Consider the following 24,628-nt stretch of genomic DNA (forward strand, 5'->3'; position numbering starts at 1 on the left):
TCAAGCTTTCGCCTCCTTAGGGGACAGCCCATATTTGGTCCTTAGTGACAAGAATATGGCTTCGGGGGAGTCTCCTTGGCTACATGTTTTCGCTCCATCCTTCAGTACTTCACGGAGGTGTAAGAGTGTAGTCTTTTGATTCCATTCGTTAGCCTCAGCAACCTCTTGGAATTGGGTAATGAAAACTTCGACATCTTCTCCTCCGTCGAACTTTGGGGGTTTAAAATTCCCTTCCTGACGAGGTATTCGTAGTGCCTGTGTAATGGCCTCGGTCAGTCGACTCATTTGGTCAACTTGCTGCAGTTCAGCTCTTGCCAGCTCTCTGGTAGCTGATCGCTGACTGCCAGGCATGGTCGCGTAATTGTCCGAGTGGCGTCCCTTTTTCGGCAGATCCCACCGCTGCCACCAATGTGTTGGTTCCTGTGACCAACACGTAGAGGCGACTAGGTCGGCTTACTCTACCAGTCAAACATTAACCACTTCACAGGAGGTTGTGTGCTGGTTCCTCATAACCAACACGTAGAGGCGACTAGGTCGGCTTACTCTACCGGTCAACATTAACCACTTCACACAAGGGATTGCACAAAAGGGGGCTTTGCACTAGGTCGACAGGGTCGACAGGGGGTCGACAGGGTCGACAGGGGTCGACAGTGTTTTTATGCGTCTGTTCCAACAGCACAGTCCATAGACCAAGTCTTTGGAGATAGCTATATGCCGTGGTAATCCTTGTGTTGCTAAGGTAGCAGAAGGAGTGTGATTCAATTGCAATGACTGTATTGAATGAACAAAAAGGGCCGAGACCCGATCTTATGTACACGAAGTTATGCAAATTAGGTATAATAAGCCAGCCTCCCTTAGGGCGTGACTAACAATGATAAAAGAAAGAGAACATAGCCCTTGTTAGAAAGTATCCTAACTGTACAAGAGAGGGTGGAAGTTTGTTTTCCACCACAATAATATGGAAATGAATTATGGAAATGTTATAGAAATGGAAATAATAGGGAAATGAAGTAGGGAAATGTTATGGAAATAGAAATAATATGGAAGTGAAGTAGGGAAATGTTATGGAAATGGAAATAATATGGAAATGAGTTATGGAAATGTTATGGAAATGGAAATAATATGGAAAAGAATTATGGAAATGGAAATTGTGACATACACGTAATCCCTGATACCTACATGACTTGCAAAGGCACTGAATAGATAGTGTTAAGTAAGTGAGTTAATGCAATCAGTTACTCATAGATAAGATAGATAGTCATACTGGGGTTGTATTACATTAGTGTGATGGGAAGCTAATTGACTGCCATCAACTATGAGCAGTACTACCCGAGTTGCCCGAGTAATAAAAAAGCCTTTGGACAGAAATTTTTTTTATATAACATTTACCATTCTAATTTTTAAACTTCATATCATGAGAAAATATTTTTAGCAGTTCAAATGAATTTAGAGGAAAAAAAACAACTGTAAAGGTCTTCAAGCTTTTACAAACAACTACAACTTTTAAAGTTCATATCATAAAAGAAGTGTTTTGTTGAAATAAATTAGGAAGAAAAATAAAACTGTAAATGTGTTTAAATGTAAAATAATTAGCAAGTAATGGCTAAATATAGGCCTAATCTGTTTAGCTATGATTACAATGAAAAATTATTTAATAAATAAGGTAATAAAAAAGTATATTTTATTTTTATATAATTATAATATAGTATAATTAAGTATAATTTATTTTTATTTAACATATAACAACATTTACCACTTTAGCTTTCAAACTACATATTATGAGAAGTATTTTGTGTAATTGAAATAAATTAAGAGAAGAGAGAAAATAAAAACAACTGTAAATGTTTTCAAGCTTTTTCAAACAACTACAACTTTTAAATTTCATATCATGAAAGCAGTTTTTTGTTGAAATGAATAAGGAAAAAAATGAAACTGCAAATGTGTTTAAATGTAAATGTGAGATAATTAGCAAGTAATGGCTAAATATAATCTGTTTAGCTATGATTAAAACAAAAAATTAATTAAAAAATAAAGTAATAAAAAGTCTATTTTATTTTTAAACAATTATAATTTAGTATAATTAAGTATAATTTATTTTTATCTAACATATACAACATTTTCCACTCTAATTTTCAAAATTTTTGCTTGCTTACATCAAGCAAAGATGACCACTAACTGGTGGACATCTTTGCTTCAAGCTAGTCTATGTATTTGATTGATATGTATTGGAATCTAATATTACATGCAAGGGCTGTTTGTGAACTGTGGTGTCAATGAATCACTCTATCACCATACAATGTCAATACTTTCAGTTGATGGCAGTCGATTAGTTTCCCATCACACCAATGTAATACAACCCCAGCATGACTATCTATGTTATCTATGAGTAACCAGTGATATACAACCCCCCATGTGTGGGGTCTGTATATCATTGGAGTAACTGATTGCATTAACTCACTTACTTAACACTATCTATTCAGTGCCTTTGCAAGGCATGTAGGTATTGAATTGCTTTAAATAATAAGCATATATTAGAGTAATAAACTATAATCATCATTTCTTTAATATGAGCAATAATTACTAACTTAACTGTAAAAATTCATGATCATTCTCATGGCTGATGTTATTGTTCTGTCAATTACTACGATTGACTAGCACAAAAAAGGAGCGCGGCCTAAACGCTCCTTGTTGGCACCGGAAACGCTTGTGTTGTTGAAGGCATAGTTATCACTTTAGGGGGGAGATAACTCTATGGTTTGGACTTTCAGAGTTGGTGGCAAGAAAGAAAGTGCCTAAACTCCTGACCGGGCCAAGTTGAATAGTAGGGCACATTACAGTTGGCTATTGGTTGAGAATCACTAGCAAGCTTTATATAAGGTTACATATATCTGGCGAGTAACAAAATTAAAACTTTGGGTTTTATTACAGCAAAATCCATCCAATTGTCTCAGCTCGTGTGCAGTTAACAGATGCTCAACCAGTTTCTAGTTTTCTTTGGAGTTTCTGTCAGAGTATTATTCCTGGCTTGCTTCAGGTAAGTGATAACATAATCAGTTCATAAATCACCTAACCTGCAGGCTTTGCAGAGTTCTTTTTCAACAGCTCAACTATACAACTTAGTATGCATGCCACCAGCTTTTTCCATGCCACTGTGACATCTCATGACAATATTTGGCAAATACCACTGAGAGTTTGGACACAAATACTTTTATAGTTGCTAATACACCGGCAGCTTCGAGTACTGTAAAAGAATGCCAGGTGTTCAAATAAAGCACAGAAAGTAAGTTTATGCACTATAACTTTAAAAACTTTAAAGGTGAATAATTGGTGCAGGTGTAAACATGGTCTAATCCTGTTTCAAGCAAAATCTTTTCAACCTTTTTACCCTTTTTGTTGACGGATAGAAAAGCTTTTTTTAAAGTAAAGATTATAATTGAGAAGGCAGTGTTAAGTTATAACTGAAATGTTAACATACAGCAACATGTAAATTGCCGGCTTTAATACAATTCTCACAATATGCAAGTGTTACCCTACTACTGCATTTAAAAGTAAATTCTATTTTTTCTGTGACGGGCGAGTCAAGTCATTTTTACGTGTTCAGTTTAACCTGATCATATCAAGTTTCTGCAGGTTTCTATGAGGGGAAACAGTGTAAGGTTTAGTGTAATCAAGCTTATGACAAAACCTAAAGAATAAATATCGAATTCTTACATGGTTGTTTGCTTATAATTATTATTTTACTTATATGGTAGATTGAATGGTCTCTCTCTCTCTCTCTCTCTCTCTCTCTCTCTCTCTCTCTCTCTCTCTCCCTCTCTCTCCCTCTCTCTCTCCCTCTCTCTCCCTCTCTCTCCCTCTCTCTCCCTCTCTCTCCCTCTCTCTCCTTCTCTCTCCCTCTCTCTCTCTCCCTCTCTCTCCCTCTCTCTCCCTCTCTCTCCCTCTCTCTCCCTCTCTCTCCCTCTCTCTCCCTCTCTCTCCCTCTCCCTCCCTCTCCCTCCCTCTCCCTCTCTCTCCCTCGCTCTCCCTCCCTCTCCCTCTCCCTCCGCCTCTCCATCCGCCTCTCTCTCCGCCTCTTTCTCCGCCTCTCTCTCCGCCTCTCTCTCCGCCTCTCTCTCCGCCTCTCTCTCCGCCTCTCTGTCTCTGTCTTCAATCTCCCCGCCTTTCGCCCTCTCCGCCTTTCCTCTCTCCGCTTCTCTCTCTCCGCTTCTCAATCTCCTTCTCAATTTCCCTCTCTGTCTCTCTCTCTCTATCTCTCTTTCCTTCTCTCTCTCCACCTCTCTCTCTCCGCCTCTCTTTCTTTTCGCCTCTCTCTCTTCGCCTCTCTCACTCTCCGCCTCTATCTGTCCGCCTCTCTTTTTCCGCCTCTCTCTCTCCCTCTCTCTCTCGCTCTCCGTCCCTCTTTCTCTCTCTCCTTCGCTCTCCCTCTCCGCTTTTCTCTCTCCGCCTTTCTCTCTTTTCGTCTCTCTCTCTCCGTTTCTCTCACCGCCTCTCTTTCTCCGCCGCTGGCTATGTACATGTAGGATAATTTACTTGTAGTATCTGGTTACAACCTATCAATTGAAAAGATTGTAGTTTTAACGTAGAATCTGGCAGAGATGAGCACTCAAGTTAACATGCTTGCTCGAGCAAGTCTTAAGGCTCACCTCACAAATAAATTAGAAAGAATTAAGTTTTACCACGACCAAACACGAGCAAAGCGATTGTTTGGGAGATTATGATAAATGCATGTGTGCACTCAACTCCCGAAAAGTTATCCGTTAACGGCTGTGACAAACCCTTGTACCGAAATCTCTTCAACAAATTTAACCATTTTTGTGTAGAATCGTTTAAGTACAATAATGATAAAAAACACATATAAACTTATTTAAATATGTTACCAAGTCTTTGAAAGGTTACCGCAATATCTTAAAACTAACCTGTCTGATTAGATGATACATAAATGGACAGATTAACCCTGGCTAAAATTGAAATAAAAACTTGCCAAGCCTATTTTAATCAAAATTAAGACCGTCTAACGAAACGCCGATAAGGCGGTGCGACAGAGAGAACAATTAAGTCGTGCACATTTCCCGAAAAAAGCGTGCACATTTCACCATTTTATCACATTGTCTAATTGCCAAAGGTTTCTGTAATTAACGTTGAAGTACTGAAAAGAAATCATTTTTTTCTGTTTCTACTAAACTCTAACATTTTGGACACTTAATGAATACCTTGGTATTCCAACTGATGTCCAAAGCAGTGAAATTAAAGGAAATGGTGATGATATTTTTCTAACAATTTTTTTTCTATTTTAACGATTTATAACGATACAATACATAATTAACGTAGAAGTACTGAAAAATAATTGTTTCTTTTTGCTGGTTCTACCAGACTCTGACATTTTGGATACTTGTAATGAGTACTGTGGTATTCCAAATGATGCCCAAAGCAGTGAAAGTAAAGGAAATGACAATGATATTTCTCTAACAATTCTTATAAGATTATTACAATATTTAATTGTAAGAATAACTATTCGATTTTATAAGAAGTAGTTATAAGAATAATCATTCGAATTTACAAGATCGAAGTGTATAGTATCCTGTGGTGTGCAATATGTTACTGTTATTTTTTTTCTAGAGTATTTGTTGATGGTACTACGGCTGTGCCCAATTTCGCAGTACTGGCAAGCCGTTTTTAATGTCTGCAAAATTAAGTTATATGCCTACATTTTCTTATAGATACACATCTCTTTTTATGACAACCAGCTAAAATCTGTTTAGGTTTACAAATTCAGAATAGTTTTTTAGTTTAGATAAAAATACAGAAATCTGGATAAATATCCCAACCTCTTGATATTGGTTGCTATGACCTGGTATGCTATGGTTGCGATATACAGCCCCCAGGTATATACAGTGAAACTCGGATAACTCAAACTTCAAGGGACCGAGCAAAAGTGTTCGAATTATCAGAGCGTTCAAGTTATCAGAGCACTGTCACAAGTCCATGTATTTACTTATTTATTAGTAGATACATGTACATATACAAACTATAATATAAATCAAAAGCACAAATGGCTTGTTTCAAATTAAATGCTTCTAATGTAAAGTTTAAAACGTTTTTATCAAAAAGTATAGAGATTTTTCTATCACTTGAGATTGGTTTGTGGTTTGAGGTGGTGTTATTGCCAGGACGTTTTTTAGATTGACATTGGCAAAACTTGATCGTTGCTGAAATGCTCAAAAGAAAAGACATCTTTTTCTTTTGAGCGTTTTACCCACGATCAATTTTGCCGATTTTTCTTGAAGTTTATGCAAAGATTACCTTACTTTACCTGGGATTCGTTAAGAGCAACACTCCAAGGCAGTTCAATTAAAAGTTTTACGAGGTTTTACGGTACATTGTATATCACTCACGCTTTTTGAATGGATACTTATTGAATGTACACACGTATTCTGTGTTTAGGTCAAACGATGAATAGTTTTTTTTAGCTAAGACAACGTATACGTTTAATTACAACAGTTTTTAAGACGTTTTAAACATTCAACATTCCGACGTTGATTCAACACGGAATCAACCTCGGAAAACTATTCATCACAGGCTAGCCGGGTCACGCACTCAAGGATTTTCGCCACGCAAATACAAAACAAAAACAACATGCTGTTTTTGTTTTGTATGTGCGTGGCGAAAATCCTTGCGCGCGTGACCCGGCTAGCCCGTGCTATTCATCGTATAGCAGTATAAATCAAATTTCACCAAACCTTTAGAAAAGTCGTTGACAAAAATATTTTGCCGATGGTGGTAATAACGACGCTTATGAATTACGAAAAGTTGAAGTTTACCTCTATGGCTTGGAATAAAGTGATTTTCTAAAGCGATAGCAACCATTTCGGTCGCCGTTGGGCAAAAAACAGTTCGAATTAACAGTGTTGAGTTTGAGTTATATAGAGCCATTTATCATTGCGTGGGAACGGACCAAGCAAATCCATTCGAGTTAGCCATGTGTTCGCTATATCCGAGGGCGAGTTATCCATGTTTCACTGTATATGTATATGTATATATATGTATATATCTATATACCTGTATATAAAATATATATATATTATATATAAAATTTATTCATGTAAAACCTTAGATAAAAAACAACTTCATTACTATTAGTTTCATGTCTGTTACGCAGACAATCATCAGATAAAATTGTTTTGGTCCAACTGAGTTATATATGTAACTATAGCTAATCTAACTGTAATCTAGCTATAACTCAGTTGGACCAAAACAATTTTATCTGATGATTGTCTGCATAACAGACATGAAACTAATAGTAATGAAGTTGTTTTTTATCTAAGGTTTTACATGAATAAATTTTATATTTAAGCTCTGATCACTCATTGAGCACTATTTGGCAGCTTTAACACACTACTTTGGAATATATATATTATATATATAGATATATATATATTATATATATATCTATATATATATATAGATATATATATATATATCTATATATATAAATATATTACACAGCTGCTTGCCAATTTACTTCTAATATTGCATTTCTCCTATTGCAGGCAGAGATATAAACATATCATCTTGTTTTTTCATTATTGCTGTTTGTTGTACATAATAACACCCACACCCAGTACATTACAGCTACCATTGCAGCTACCATTGCAGTTCTCCTATTGCACTGCACTGCCATGTGACTGCTAATATTGCATTTCTCAACCAGCAGTACCCTTTCTTTTTTCATTATCACTTTGGTCGCGGGCTGTATGACAGAGAAATTTCTAGTAGTATATTTTATTATTATTTTTAAAATTATTTAATTCTTTATATTCAATAAGAAAAACGACTTGAGTCAAAATGTGCCATTAATTCAATTTTCAATTACTGCATTGAAGGAAAATCCACACAAATAGTGATGTTCTAAGTAAAACAATCTGTTACTTGATGTGAGCCAAAGTACAGATGTCAGTGCAGTCCCATGTCACCATGTTTTTAAAATACCTTATCACTGCACATAGCTTATTGATGAGTAATATGTACTACGCACTAGCTTTACGGTTTACCTGTGCAAGGACAATAAGATTATTTATCAGCTTTATAGCTGCTCATGAAAATCATTCATTTTACTAAAAGCCTGTATAATGACTTGCCTTTGTAACTACAGTCAAACATTGATAACTCGAACTTCAAGGGACCGAGCAAAAGTGTTCGAATTATCAGAGCATTCAAGTTATCAGAGCACTGTCACAAGTCCATATATTTACTTATTTATTAGTAGATACATGTACATATACAAACTATAATATAAATCAAAAGCACAAATGGCTTGTTTCAAATTAAATGCTTCTAATGTAAAGCTTAAAATGTTTTCATGAAAAAGTATAGATATTTTTCTATCACTTGAGATTGGTTTGTTGTTTGAGGTGATGTTATTGCCAGGACGTTTTTCAGATTGACATTGGCAAAACTTGATCGTTGTTGAAATGCTCAAAAGAAAAGACATTTTTTTCTTTTCGGGTTTTACCCACGATCAATTTTGCCGTTTTTTCTTGAAGTTTATGCAGATTACCTTACTTTACCTGGGATTCGTTAAGAGCAACACTCCGAGGCAGTTCAATTAGAAGTTTTACGAGGTTTTATGGTACATTCTATATCACTCACGCTTTTTTAATAGATACTTATTGAATGTACAAACGTATTCTGTGTTTAGGTCAAACGATGAATAGTTTTTTGTAGCTCAGACAACGTATACGTTTAATTACAACATTTTTTAAGACGTTTTAAACATTCAACATTCCGACGTTGATTCAACACGGAATTAACGTCGGAAAACTATTCATCACGGGCTAGCCGAGTCACGCGCTCAAGGATTTTCGCCACGCACATACAAAACAACATGCGATTTTTGTTTTGTATGTGCGTGGCGAAAATTCTTGCGCGCGTGACCCGGCTAGCCCGTGCTATTCATCGTATCGCAGTATAAATCAAATTTCACCAAACTTTTAGAAAAGTCGTTGACAAAATATTTTGCCGATGGTGGTAATAACGACGCTTATGAATTACGAAAAGATGAAGTTTACCTCTATGGCTTGGAATAAAGTGATTTTCTAAAGCGAAAACAACTGTTTCGGTAGCTGTTGGGCAAAAAACAGTTCGAATTAACAGTGTTGAGTTCGAGTTATCTATAGCAATTTATCATTACGTGGGAACGGACCAAAGGAAATGTTCGAATTAACCATGTGTTCGAGCTATCCGTGGACGAGTTATCCATGTTTGACTGTATATGTAAACAACAATCTTGGATTGCAGTGTCAGATCTACTCAAAAATTTGTCACAATAAATTTAATAAGGTTATCATTGTGCCAAAACGTGCCAGTTGCATAGTTTTTTTACTAATGAAACACAGCATAAAAACGTGGTTTCAATTTTCTTTCAGCTACGGTTTAAGATGAGTGAAAGAAATATTGTAAATGGAGATCTAAATGTATTTCAGCTACTAAAATCCTTCAACACTGGACCAATAATAAATTTGGCTAATAGATTTTTATATTAGATAATGTGTATCTGAGTTTTGGTCAAACTACACAAATGATAGCTTTTTTCTGGAGTAAACTTCACCAATTTCACCACACTACGAAAATGTTTAGCAGCCCTTTTGTTTTTTTAAATGCATTGATTTTTATGCAGAAGTCTTTGATAATCCTCAAAAAATTTACATGGAAGTGATACGACAGAAACTCTGCTTTTATAGCAAAAATATCGAGTGTACGCCAGCAAAAAATGGTAGGCACGACTTAATTCCTTCTAAAAAAAAAGCAATAAAATCTGTAAAGAAATAGTTGCTATACAAACAATCAGTAGACTGATCTAATGCAAGTAGTTAAATTATCAATTTTGTGTGGGTTATTGATATTTTGATATAATTATTGTCATAGGTCAATTTTTGTAAGAATTGATAGATAACTGATTTTGTTTATTTGGGAGAATTGATTGAATTGTGTAATTGAGGTTTGGATAGCTAAAGAAATGAAAATTGAATTTTGATGTTTTTGCAATGAATTACGAATTTAATCAATACTTACAAGACATATGACACAAAATAACCAGAAATTTAATTCTTATTTTTTTGATGAGAATTGAAATGAATCAACCCATTTTTTCAAAGCCTTATAAACGTTTTTGGTATCGGGTATTTATTTAAAATGCTTTTCAAGGTTTTAGGATTTTCAGATACCATAAAACCTCTAATTGAATGCTATAGTGCTCTGTTTTTCAACAACTTTTTTTATAGTGAAGGTGGCGTTTAAATAGGGGCTGGTGTTGTATTTTTCAATTGTCTCGTCAGAAATTTGGGAAATAAAATTTGTCCTTTTACGAGCGAAGTGAGTGTCGTCTATATTATGCCTCTCTTTCTGGTGGAGCAATATTAAATATTTTGGGTGCCATAAATCTACTAACTTACCTCTAATTTGTTACAGATTTCTTAATAAATATGCTCTAGGAAACTGAGAAATATTTCGACCAGTTGATACCTATTACTTACAATAAACCTAATAATATTTATATTAGCAGGTTTATTGTAAGCATATGATATTATAGCCTGTATCCTGCTTTGCAATTTGTTGGAGGTTTCAATTTTCATTTCACTTTAAAATTGAAGGCCCATTTTTTATTTTATATTTATAGTATTTAACAATGTTGCGTAAAAGCTCATTGTACTCTTTGATATGTATGCTACAGTTTGCTGCCAAAACTAGCTTTTTATGTGCAGGAGAAGTGGAGTTAGAAGCATCAATCCATTGTAAGCATTGTTAAGATATCCATAATGGTGCTATTAATAATATGCTATACATCTGCAAATGTATAAGTTATATAATTATAGTCTATCAAATGCTACAAATATATATTCATGAACCTGTGGCATAAACGAACCATAGTTATACTACATGCAGAAACAAAAATTAATGTTTTTGAAACAAAAATATTTGTATCGCTTGCTCGGATAGCTGCATTCTGATTGTTTCTTTCGATGGAATGAACATCTATTGATTGTTCAATACCTTCCACAATGTTTCCTGACCTCAACTTTTCTTCTGCCCTACTGAACTAGTTGATATTAGCGTCTAAACAATTTTTTAGCATAGTAAAACCTTTGCGCGTTGCGTTTAGCACACATGGGACGCATAAAAGTTTTACTCGCTAAACGTAGACTTTGACCCTGAAAGCTACTATAAACTTGAGAAATTTATTAATTATTTTTATGGTGCTGCTTTTAAAGTTTTAATGAAAAAAGCTAAAAACTCTGGAGTTAGACGACAAGAGAATTGATTGTTATTAATATAAACGATTCATTATTAATACGATTTTGTGGACATTTTTTCACTGATCATTTGAAATTTTGGGTTCATAAAAATCAAAGATTGTCAAAGTGGCATTAAATGAAGGCGGCATTCAAATAGAGGGTGGTGCTCTATTTTTCAACCCTTCTCTCATAGTGGCGGTCAATTAGAGGTAGCATTCAAATAGAGGTGGCATTCAATTAAAGGTTTTACGTTAGCTTCACAGAGACCCTTCCAGAAGCACAACTGCTAGAAAGCCATATTATTTGTTGGCTATCAGCTCAACAAACTTTCAAGAGTGCTGGAGGAATGTATATTTTTTTTATATACAGTGCACCCTCGAGATACGATGTTAATTCGTTCCAGGGTTGGCATCGTATGGTGAAAAATTCGTATATCGGGGTATACAGACCATTGTAATTAAACAATGCAAACACCCCCTGGTCAAAATCGTCAATTTTTTTACAAAAATGTGTACATATTGACAATTAGCAACAAAATAGTATGCTAACTTTAGTAATTATAGTCACCTACAGTAACTGTATTGTATTTAGTGTATTTTAATGGTTATGATCTGCAATAAAACGCAAAATTATAATGTGTGTACCAAATGCAGTACGTACGGTAAGGAGTTCTTGCCTTCAAAAGGTGTGCATAACATAAACTTTGAATTCACTTCAAGTAAATTTAGCTTGCTAAACCTAAACTTAAAACTAAGTTTTAGTGTGTATCAACTTTTTATCACGAAATTTTATCCTTCAGCAGTTCTTATTTTCACTTTCACTATAAACTTTAGCCTATCTGTTTGAAACCTTTTTCAACCTAAATCAATAAGGCCGAGCGATGCAGTTATAGAAAGCGGCACCTCGCACACTTGACCATTCAATGGCCACCGAAAAGAAAAATAAAATTTTATTTTCTACACAGGACGTACATACCTTTGGAGTAAAGTGGCTTTAGCTGGTACATGTAGCGAGTAAAAGAGATGAGGCAAAAGCGTATCAATGCTAATTATGGTGCTGCACACTTGAAAATAAATTTAAAACGTAATGAATTGGAATTTTTTAGCAGGCTAAAAGAAGTTGTCCATTCCTGTCCAATTCTTCTACCTTTTCAACGAGAAAATTGCTAGCTAGAGCTTGTAAAAGGATCCAGAGAATGTGGTACAGTAGTTTGTCTTGTATGAAATGTGCACAAAAATCAATGTAACCATACATACAGTTTGTACGTATTTATACCCTATGGGGGGACAGGGCTTTAGCAAGTTTCAGAAAGTAATGTGGATCCGTCAACTATCCTGAGCAGCTAGTTATATGCGTTACATACATACATACGATGAATTGTATTCACGTATAAGATAACAAGCCCATATGCAAAGACATGGTTAAACAAGAGAATAAAACATAAAATCAAAAGGAAACAAATAAAATATGAAAAACATGCCACACAAGAGATAAATAATATATATTATACATGCATTGTTTTAATGTACCAGTCCACATCAGTAAATTGAACACAAAATATTTCTGCGAATGCGGGTTTCCTGTATCTTCTACATCCTCGCCTTTACTAAATGGTTGCTCCTTTTGTATGCTGATCGCGTGCATGACCTAGCTCATTCAAATCTTCAGTCGAAAGCTCTTTCTTGTGCTTGCTTTAATGGAGTTCTTGTTTTAATAATAATTGCAAATGCTGATTGGTTGTGATCATATTCCTTGACAATGTTGATAATACGGGTCCCTTCTTCTTATTTACGACATCCAACTTTGTTGACATAGAAATCAATTTTCCTTCGTTTTGTAACGTTTGTATCGGTCTCAGATTCCATAGATAACGAATTAAATGTAGATACTTGTAGTTATATACGTATGCTGACTTAAAAGTTTATAGTAAAAGGTATAATAACGCTACAAATGAATATTTGCTCTCGCTTGTGCATTTTACACGAAATTTTCCACGCGGATATGAGAGAAGTCGATCATCGTGTCTCTTCTAAACGTTCTAAGAATTTTTTCGGGAAACCATATTTCGGTGTCTTTTTTATTTCGACGTGTGTTATGAGCACACCGACCATAGAGTTATCTCCCCCTAGAGTGATAACTACACGAGCGTTTCCGGTGCCAACAAGGAGCGTTTAGGCCACGCCTCTTTTTTGTGCTAGTCAGTCGTAGTGGTTGACTAGATCAATAACATCAGCCATGAGAAGGGTAAAACAAGGATCATGAATTTCCAGTTGAGATAGTAATTAATGCTCATATTAAAGAAATGATGATTATAGTTTATTACTCTAATATATGCTTATTATTTAAAGCAATTCAATACCTACCAGGGATTGCTAAACATATTATGGAAATGTTTACTTTTTCATTTCCATAAACATAAATATTTCCATAATTTTAGGGAAATGGATAAGGAAATTTTATTTTACAAGTATGGAAATGGTATGAAAATGGAAATAATATGGAAATGAATTATGGAAATGCTATGGAAATGAAAATAATATGGAAATAATATGGAAATGAATTATGGAAATGGAATTAATATGGAAATGAATTATGGAACTTTTATTAAAATGAAAATAATATAGAAATGAAGTAGGGAAATGGAATTAATATGGAAATGAATTATGGAAATGGATATAATATGGAAATGGAAATGAAGTAGGGAAATGGAATTAATATGGAAATGAATTATGGAAATGGATATAATATGGAAATGGAAATAATATGGAAATGAATTATGGAAATGGAATTAATATGGAAATGAATTATAGAAATGGAAATAATATGGAAATGGAAATAATATGGAAATGAATTATGAAAATGGAAATTGTGACATACACGTAATCCCTGATACCTACATGACTTGCCAAGGCACTGAATAGATAGTGAGTGAAAGTGAAGGTAATGCAAGCAGTTACTCATAGATAACATACATAGTCATACTGGGGTTGTATGACATTGGTGTGATGGGAAGCTAATCAACTGCCATCAACTATGAGCTGTACTACCCGGTGTTGCCCGAGTAATAAAAAAGTATTTGGACAGAACATTTATTTTTATATAACATTTACTATTCTAACTTTTAAACTTCATATCATGAGAAAATATTTTTAAGCAGTTTAAATGAATTAAGAGGAAAAAGAAAACAACTCTAAAGGTTTGCAAGTTTTTTCAAACAACTACAACTTTTAAATTTCATATCATGAAAGAAGTGTTTTGTTGAAATAAATTAAGAAAAAAAATAAAACTGTAAATGTGTTTAAATGTAAAATAATTAGCAAGTAATGGCTAAATATAATCTGTTTAGCTATGATTACAATGAAAAATTATTTAATAAATAAGGTAATAACAAAGTCTATTTTATTTTTATATAATTATAGTTAGTAGAATTAAGTATAATTTATTTCTATTTAACATATAACAACATTTACCACTTTAACTTTCAAACTACATATTATGAAAAGTGTTTTGTGTAATTGAAATAAATGAAGAGAAGAGAGAAAATAAAAACAACGGTAAATGTTTTCAAGCTTTTTCCAACAAATACAACTTTTAAACTTCATATCATGAAAGAAGTTTTTTGTTAAAATGAATTAAGAAAAATGAAACTGCAAATGTGTTTAAATGTAAAATAATTAGCAAGCAATGCTAAATATAATCTGTTTAGCTATGATTACATGTACAATGAAAAATTATTGTAATCATAGCTAATTTTTATTACTTTATTTAATAATAATTTAATTTTAATTTAATAATTAATAAATAAAGTAATTCACAACTACTTTTTTATTACTTTATTTAATAAATAAAGTAATAAAAAGTCTATTTTATTTTTAAATAATTATAATTTAGTATAATTAAGTATAATTTATTTTTATCTAACATATAACAACATTTGCCACTCTAACTTTCAAACTTTTTGCTTGTTTACATCAAGCAAAGATGTCCACTAACTAGTGGACATCTTTGCTTCAAGCTAGTCTATGTATTTGATTGATATGTATTGAAATCTAATATTACATGCAAGGGCTGTTTGTGAACTGAGGTGACAATGAATCACTCTATCACCATAAAATGTCAATACTTTCAGTTGATGGCAGTCGATTAGCTTCCCATCACACCAATGTAATACAACCCCAGTATGACTATCTATCTTATCTATGAATAACCAATGATATACAGCCCCTCATGTGTGGGGGCTGTATATCATTGGAGTAACTGATTGCATTAACTCACTTACTTAACACCATCTATTCAGTGCCTTTGCAATGCATGTAGGTATTGAATTGCTTTAAATAATAAGCATATATTAGAGTAATAAACTATAATCATCATTTCTTTAATATGAGCAATAATTACTGTCTTAACTAGAAATTCATGATCATTCTCATGGCTGACGCTATTGTTCTGTCGATCACTACGATTGACTAGCACAAAAAAGGGGCGTGGCCTAAACGCTCCTTATTGGCACCGGAAACGCTCGTGTTGTTGAATGCACAGTTATCACTCTAGGGGGAGATAACTCTATGACACCGACGGCCAAATTTTAACTCGGGCGAAACTTTTCTCAAATTCGTATGGTGAAATAAAATTCGTATAGCGAGGTGAAGATATCACAATGTTTGACTTCGTAAAGTGAAAAAATCGTATATCAGGGTAATCGTATCTCGAGGGTGCACTGTACATGTATATCCGTATATTTTTTTTCGAAATTTTTGATTTTAATTCCTAAAATTCCAATATTCTGAGCTTTGAAGGTCATCCAGTTTAAAGCCAAGTTCTCATCTTTAAAGTTTATTAGTAAAACAAATCTATTGTTCATCGCTCTGACAATAAAAAACCATAAAAATAGTACAAGTAGATTAAATCTTTATAGCAGTGTTGCTGGACAGATATAAAGAATGAGATCTACATGATTTTACCTGTAAGGCTTTCCATAAACCAACTAATTCAATTGCCTTAAAATATCTCTCATCTCAATTAATAAAATTGGTTTTTGAAAAATATTGTTGCTAGAATTCATACTAATCCAATCTACATATATCTATGCTTATTACACGTAAGTATGTTATAATACTTACCACAAGCACTCGCAACCCAATTGCTATTACTGTCGGCCTCTGTAACCTTTCAGCTATAAACAATAGCTCACCAGTATACTGAAACATAGTATTATTCTAATACCATGTAACTATTGAAGTGTGTTAGTTTAGTTCTAACAAAGATATACTAGGAGAATCTCTCTCCTTGTGTGCAGATTTGCCTCCTCTTTACAAGCACTGATTTTCTCTGGCACTGATTCTTTAAAGATGAACTTGCAAAAAATATTTTAGTTAATTTTATTAAAAGTATTGATATATTTTATAATCGCGATTGTTTTTAATGTTCAAGGTGATCTGCATGATTGCCAGCATGTTTCAAGATCGACAAGACTTGCTGAGAGTTAAAATGTCTATAGTTGTGAAGGGGCTGTTAAAACAGATATGCATAATGCTGAAACTTGAACACAACAACTGATACCCACTATAACAATGATAACAATTAGGGATGTCGATTTGCACACATTTTCCTCTGACCGTTTTAACTGCAATTACGTTTTGTCAATTTCAATTCAATTTTTCACACATATAAAAATAATCACAACTGATAGGAAAATACCGATCGATACTTTCCGATAAAATTGGCTGAACCTTCTTGTAAGTTCATCTTCAAAGGCATAGTTGCCGATGGTTTATATACAACAGAAACTAATAATAAGTTGGTGAAACTGGTTGAACTAAGCTCTTGCATACTTTTTAGATCGACAGGTTGGATAACAGCAGGCTTGTGCGTGGTTGCAACCCACCAGACAGACCAGATATGATATTGAGTGTAATCTTCATAACCCACCCAATAGAATTCAATGGCGATAAGCTTAGCATTTCAGATGAAGGTATTACTAGTAAGTATCAGAAGCATATGAAATCTTTTTTTACCTAATCATTAATAGTGTTATAAACAAAAAATCAAAAAAATTGCATTATTTTTTATTTGTAAATTATTACGCAGTTGTTTTAAATAACTAGAACATAGTAATCTGTATGACTTTTTACATGCTTCACCAAGTTATATACTGTAAGCTCGAGTGTAAATAAACCTTTTTATAACTGCTGCTTTAATCCTCATAATCAAATATAGCAAATATATAAAATATGTAAAAACTTGCTAACAATAACTTCCATTAAAATATGTCAGTTTTGTTACGTATGAAAAAGCTATTTTGTCTCTCACATAGAAGTACTCACATAGAAGTATTTTTCATATAATTTTCTATTTGCAAAAAGTATTTAACTTGTTATTTAACTTCAAACTGTAGTTTTAAGCAATTTTGGTTTAAGTGCTTCTGTTCCCTATTCCAGAAACAATTTGCGTTGTAATATAAAATGGACAGGCTCTCATTTTATTTCATTTAAAAAAAATGTAAAGAAATATTTTTAAGTATTTAAAGTGAGTTCAATGCCAATTTAATGAAGTCTTTGTTCAAACTCTGAGCTTTAGTTTTCAGCAACATTTCTTGTCCCACGACCAAACACGAGTGAAGCAATTGTTGAGAGCTTTATGATAAATGCATATGTGCACACAACTCACGAAAAATCTATCATAAATGGCCATCACAAACCCTTGTACCGAAATCTCATCAACAAATTTAACTATTTTTCAATGAAGTTGATTAAGTATAATAGCGATACAAACACATATAAACCTATTTAAATATGTTACCAAGTCTTTGAAATTTGTAGACAATATTCTAACACTAATCCATCTGATCGGATAATACATAAATAGACAGATTAATTTAGCCTAAAATTGTCATTAAAACTTTGACAAACCTTTTTTAATAAAATTTAAGACCGGCCAACAAAACGCCGATAAGGCCGTACGACAGAGAGTACAGCTATTAAGTTGTGCGCATTTTACGAGAAAAACATGCACATTTCACAAGTCTACGGCATTGTTCATTTGCCGAAGGTTTCTGTAACTAACGTAGAAGTACTAAAAAGTAATCATTTCTTTTTCGCCGATTTCAAAGTAACTGACATTTTGGACACTTATAATGAGTACTTTGGTATTCCAACTAATGTCCAAAGCAGTGAAAGTAAAGGAAATGACGATGATATTTTTTAATGATTCTTACAATATTACTACAATATTTAATTATAAGAATAATTATTTGATTTTATAAGATTTAATTATAAGAATATTCATCCAAATTTTCAAAATCAAAGTATATAGTGACTGATATTGGGCAGTATGTTACTGTTATTTTTTCTTCTAAATAATTTTATCAAATAGATTTTCTAAAAATCTAGATAAATATCACAACTTCTTGATATTTTTAGCTATGATGTTTTGAGATGAACACAAAATTGTGCATTGGTTTTCTATTATTACCGTATTGCTATATTAATAATATTGATTATTCTAATAATATCAGTGCATTTTACTTCTAATAATGCATATCTCTTATTGCAGGAGAGAAATATAAACATATTATCTTTTCCTTTCTTTATTGCTGTTTGTTGTACATAATAACACCCAGTACATTACAGCTACCATTGCAGCTACAATTGCAGTTATCCTATTGCACTGCTGTGCCATTTGACTGCTAATATTGCATTTCTCAACAACCAGTACCCTTTCTTTTTTCCAATATCACTTTGGTTGTGGGCTATGTGAAAAGGGAATTTCTAGTTACATGTATATAATTTTAGAAATTGCGTCTGATCAAAACAAGCAACAATTGTGCGTTAGTAATTTGTAATAATCTGATTGATAACTCTTTACAGATTTGGCTGGTAATCATATTGAAGAAAAAACATCAAACCGTGACCCTTTAGATGGAGTTGGATACAGTGCTATTATAATACACCCTGAAAATCTTATTCAATCAGAAAGTGGTTACAATATGTTCTTCCTAGATTCCAGATCTTGTTTGAGGATGATCAACAGAGCTAATAGACTAGTAACAACCATATTGGGTAATTAACTACTAGGGATAGTAGTTTCTACTACTCACCATACTAGGAATAGATTTTAATGTGTCTATCTTCAAAGAACGCTGAACCTTGTGTGCAACATGTTTTGACATTGTACAAAAATATTTGTGTTTTGAATATTTCTTATAAACACTATGAAAAATATCTGACTTTGTAATGGGCAGGTTTGATAATCTTAGCAACAGAAATGAGATAATATGTAATCATGTAAATTGTTTGAGCAGATTGAAATTTTATGTTGTTGGCAAATAAGATTGTACAGTTTAAAACACAGAAATGCTGATTTTCTAAAACTATAAAGTATAAACATTGTAGGTAATTGCACGAGTGGTACTCTGTCAATAGCTGGTATAAAAGGTGAACAAGCCTATGGGATGGCCTACTTTGAAGAAGCTAGAATGTTTGTTTTCAGTATCTCCTCTTACGTAAGTTGTTTCTATTGTCTTTCAGAGTAAAACTAAACACAAAGCACATATTCATAACTGATAACTTTTACATTTTTACACATTTTGCCAATTAAGTGAATTTTGCCAATATTTTAAATTTAGAATAATAGCAGTGTTTACGATTGCAACAACTATACCAGTAGGTTTTATGTTAAAGGTTGACTTGCAACAAAATTCACATTACAGTTATTTGGTATCGAAAGATTCACCATTTCTTACTCTGTTGTGTTGTAGGTGCCAAATATGTGGAAATGTGATTACAAGCTCTTAAAAGCTCAAAACCGAAAAGCAGCCATAGATTGTAATCTGTTTATTTCTCTGACGTAGCCATGACAGTTTGGATATTGTCTTGTCACGTGATGTTCTCATGTGAATTGAAAGGCCAATAAAAAGTTCTATATAAACTTATCGTAGCACTCGTTTATGACAAACACTTCGGGTTTTACCGAAGACCCCGTATCAAATATAGATGCTCGCTACTTTACAGTTTTGTTTCGGCTTGGTCTAATCGTCTAGTCGTAATCTGATCATGTGACCCAATATTTCGCAAATAATTTTTGCAGCACTTTTCGATTATCACAGGTAACCAACAGCTTGTCATGATTATCAGACAATGACATGTACTCCTTCGAGCTAAAGTTAAAGCATTAAATGAATTTTTACGGTAAGTTAAAAGATATCACTGCTAAAAGTGACAGCATTGCAATGACAATAAAACAGACGCGTAAGAACAATAGACATGGTTTTATTGAATGTGAGAAGTATATTTGTGAAAATATTTTGACGAATAAGGTTGCATAAAAGTGTAAACAGAAACCATCAACGAAAGCTACATCATATATTTGAGTCGTTTTGGAAAGAGAATCCAAACTACGGCGGTTTCGTGTGGCTGCGATTAACTGTTCGTTTTTAGCTTTTAAGAGCTTGTAATCACCTTCCCACATATTTTGCACCTACAACACAAAAGAGTAAGACATGGTGAATCTTTTGATATCAAATAACTGTAATGTGAATTTTGTTGCAAGTCAACCTTTAACATAAAACCTACCAGTATAGTTGTTTCAATCGTAAACACTGCAAAACAAACAATTTGTCAATATTATAAATTTAGAATAATAGCAGTGTTTACGATTGAGACAACTATAGTGATCGGTTTTTTGTTGATATTGCAAATTTTGATTGTGTTGTGGTGGTATATTCGCAACATCTCCTTTTACTTAAACTATTTTTGTACAGTGATAACAGCCACCGTCTAGTCAACAAAGTAAACCTCAAACATATTGTGCTGTCATTGCATTATCGAGTACTTACTAGCTTTCCAAACACACGTGGCACTTTAGAAAAAAATTACCTGCTCTGTTTTAGGGCCTGTATGCATGTGTTTGGCTAAGCAGACAAAGGTTTGATGATTGCAAAATGTTAGTGAGTTCTGATGAATACACTTTAGCTGGTGGACAGGTGGGAAGAAAACTCGTTCGAGACTGGAACCATGATGGAACGTACAGCAACCTTTTATGGCAAGAAGTTGAAAATGGTAAAGTAACATCATGTAGAAATATGAGCTTGAAAACTTATATTTTGCAAAAAAAGCAGGATTAGGGATTGTTTGTAGCCGCTGGTCCTAGACAGCTATAGCGGCTTATCTAGAGCACCTATAATGTCTCTCTCTCTTTTCTCTGTCTCTATCCCTCTCTTTCCGCCTCTCTTTTGACCTCTCTTTGCTTCTCACCGCCTCTCATTGCCTCTTATCACCTCTCACCGCCTCTCTCCACTTCTCTTCATCTATCCGCCTTTTTCCGTTTCTTTCTTTCCGTCTGTCCATCTCTCTCTTCATCTCTATCCGTCTGTGTCTCGGTCTCTTTTTCCGTTTTTCTCTGTCTCTCCATCTCTCTCTGCATCTCTTTGTCTGACCCTATCTTTGTTTTTCCGTCTCTTTGTGTGTCCGTCTCTTTGTCTGTCCATCTCTCCATCTGTATCCGTCTCTGTGTGTTCCTGTCAGTCTCTGTCTGTTTTTTTGTCTCGGTTAAAGGTTGACTTGCAACAAAATTCATATTACAGTTATTAGGTATCAAAAGATTCACCGTCTTATTTTGCAGTGTTGTAGGTGCAAAATATGTAGAAATGTGATTACAAGCTTTTAAAAGCTAAAAAACGAACAGTTAATCGCAGCCACCTGAGACCGCCGTAGTTTGGAATCTCTTGCCAAAACGGCTCAAATGTGACGTAGTTGTGGTAGATGGTTTCTGTTTATACTTTCCTGCAACCTTATTCGTCAAAATGTTTTCACAAATATACTTCACGCATTCAATAAACCATGTCTATTGTTCTTACGCGTCTGTTTTATTGTCATTGTAATGGTGTCACTTTTGGCAGGGATATCTTATAACTTACCGTAAAAATTTGTTTAATTTTTTAACCTTAGCTCGAAGGAGTACATATCATTGTTTGGTAATCATGACAAGCCTGTTGGTCACCTGTGATAATCGAAAAGTGCTGCAAAAATTATTTGCGAAGTATTGGGTCACATGATCAGATTACGACTAGACGATTAGACCAAGCCGAAACAAAACTGTAAAGTATCGAGCATCTACGTATATTTGATACGGGGTGTTCTGTAAAACCCAAAGTGTTGGTCATAAGCTAGTGCTACGAGAAGTTTTATGTTAAGCCTTTTATTGGCCTTTCAATTCATGTGAGAACATCACATGACAAAACAATAACCAAATGTAATGACTACGTCAGAGAAATAAACTGATTCCAATCTACGGCGGCTTATCGGTTTTGAGCTTTTAAGAGCTTGTAATCACATTCCCACATATTTGGCACCTACAACACAACAGAGTAAGACATGGTGAATCTTTTGATACCAAATAACTGTAATGTGAATTTTGTTGCAAGTCAACCTTCAAGCAAAATCTAGTAAACAATGCAAAAGCACCAACTTTTGCAATGCATTAACTTGAAAACTTAAAAAATCCTGACTTGAAAAATAAACAATAAATTACAAAAGAATTTAAAAGCAAGCAGTCAAATTACAAGTCCAGTCTCTGTGATGCTAAATTGTAAAATATCAGAAAACGGCCAGCAAAAGTATTTTTGACTACTTCAAAATAGTTTATGTAGCATAAATTAACTGGACTAAAGCACTTGAAAGCTGAAAACTTGCCATTTCTGATAAAAATATTAAAAAATACAAGTGTACTATTTCATAACTCGCAGTCATGATTTCATAATTACTACGTCCTGCTAAACAATGGGCTTTACTACGAGCGATCCGGTTTGTCATTATTAAAGAAAGTAGTGCGTAGTGAGTAGGCTGCATGCATGCTTGCAAGTTGAAATGGTGAAAAAGGTTGCTACCTCATGTGCTTTTCACTGTCTAAAATCAGAAAATGACAACTGTAACTTGATTGTGTTATCATCAAAGCGACTCAGCACTGATGAGTCATATGCTCAGCAATATATTAACTATTATCTTGAGCCACAAAGGAGTTTATCCAGACTCTATTTGCAAGATCTTCTAAGGGACTGGGAGCATCAACATCTTCTACCACCACCGACAGCCCTCAAGATGATATCACTAACAGCTGCCATGAGAAATGCTACAGTCATTTCACTCACTAAAAACATTACAATCAGCTCAAAGGAGAACTGAGGAGAGTTCAGTAATACCATCTCAAACAACAATCTGGCACAGTTTAGTTTAGTTTTGTTTAGTAAGTTTTGCTACACTAGAAGAGGATCAGATGGTTGGTGTTCTAGCTAAGGCCTATGTATATATGAGATGCAACTGTTTTACGCAGAGTACACAAAAGTCTAGTGTGTATGTGTAAAATTATAAGTTCTTAAAAATAAATAAAACAACTGTAACTTTCAAACTTCATATCATGAGAGAAAGGTTTTGTGCAGGACAATTAAATTAATAACAAATAAAACAACTGTAAAGGTTTTCGAACCACTGTCAATTTAAAATTTCATAACTTTCAGCGACGTGTAAGGTTGTTTGAAACGGGTAATAATTTTTCCCATTAAAATAAAATTATGTAAATATATTTTTAATTTAGTGGTCCTGCAAAAAACCTTTTTCTCATTATATGAAATTTAAAAGTGACAGTTGTTTGAAAAAGATTAAAAACTTCTACAGTTGTTTTTATTTTCTATTTTAATTGATTTCAATTACACAAAACACTTTTCTCATGATATGTAGTTTGGAAGTTAGAGTGGAAAATGTTGTTATATGTTAAATAAAAATAAATTTCCTGTCTAGACTTTTTTATCAAAATCATTTAATTGTAATAATTTTTTATCGTGGTCATAGCTAAACAGATTATATTTAGCCATTACTTGCTAATGATTTCACATTTACATTTAAAAACATTTACAGTTTTATTTTTCTTCGTAATTAATTTCAACAAAACACTTCTTTCATGATATGAAATTTAAAAATTGTAGCGCTTTGAAAGATCTTGAAAACCTTTACAGTTGTTTTTTTCCTTTTCATTCATTTGGACTGCTTAAAAATGCTTTCTCATGAAATGAAGTTTAAAAGTTAGAATGGTAAACGTTGTATAAGGTATGTTAAACAAAAATAAACTTTCTGTCCAAAAACATTTTTATTACCCGGGCAATGCCGGGTAGTACAGCTTGATAATTAAATCTTATAAAAAAGTTATCAATATGTATGTATTCTTATTTATCACATCTCACTAAAAACCACAATTATTTGTTGAAGTTGTCTCCCTTGTGTCTTATCCCACATTTGATAGCATAATGCATCTATTTACTTGTGTAATAGTTCAGTGACTAGGTATGAAATACA

At 33.6% G+C, this 24,628-nt stretch overlaps 1 protein-coding gene across 1 annotated transcript; it reads right to left on the reverse strand.

Moving 5' to 3' along the window:
• LOC137397554 (octapeptide-repeat protein T2-like) lies at window positions 1-21,591 on the reverse strand. Its single transcript, XM_068083845.1, has 3 exons — window positions 21,569-21,591; window positions 4,020-4,506; window positions 1-420 (listed from the first exon to the last, which is right to left on the reverse strand). Exons 1-3 carry the CDS (start codon window positions 21,589-21,591, stop codon window positions 1-3), a joined length of 930 nt encoding a protein of 309 aa, XP_067939946.1.
• Between the last annotated feature and the right edge of the window lie 3,037 nt (window positions 21,592-24,628).

The sequence above is a fragment of the Watersipora subatra genome, chromosome 5 (assembly GCF_963576615.1).
Source record: "Watersipora subatra chromosome 5, tzWatSuba1.1, whole genome shotgun sequence".
Lineage (NCBI taxonomy): Eukaryota > Metazoa > Bryozoa > Gymnolaemata > Cheilostomatida > Watersiporidae > Watersipora > Watersipora subatra.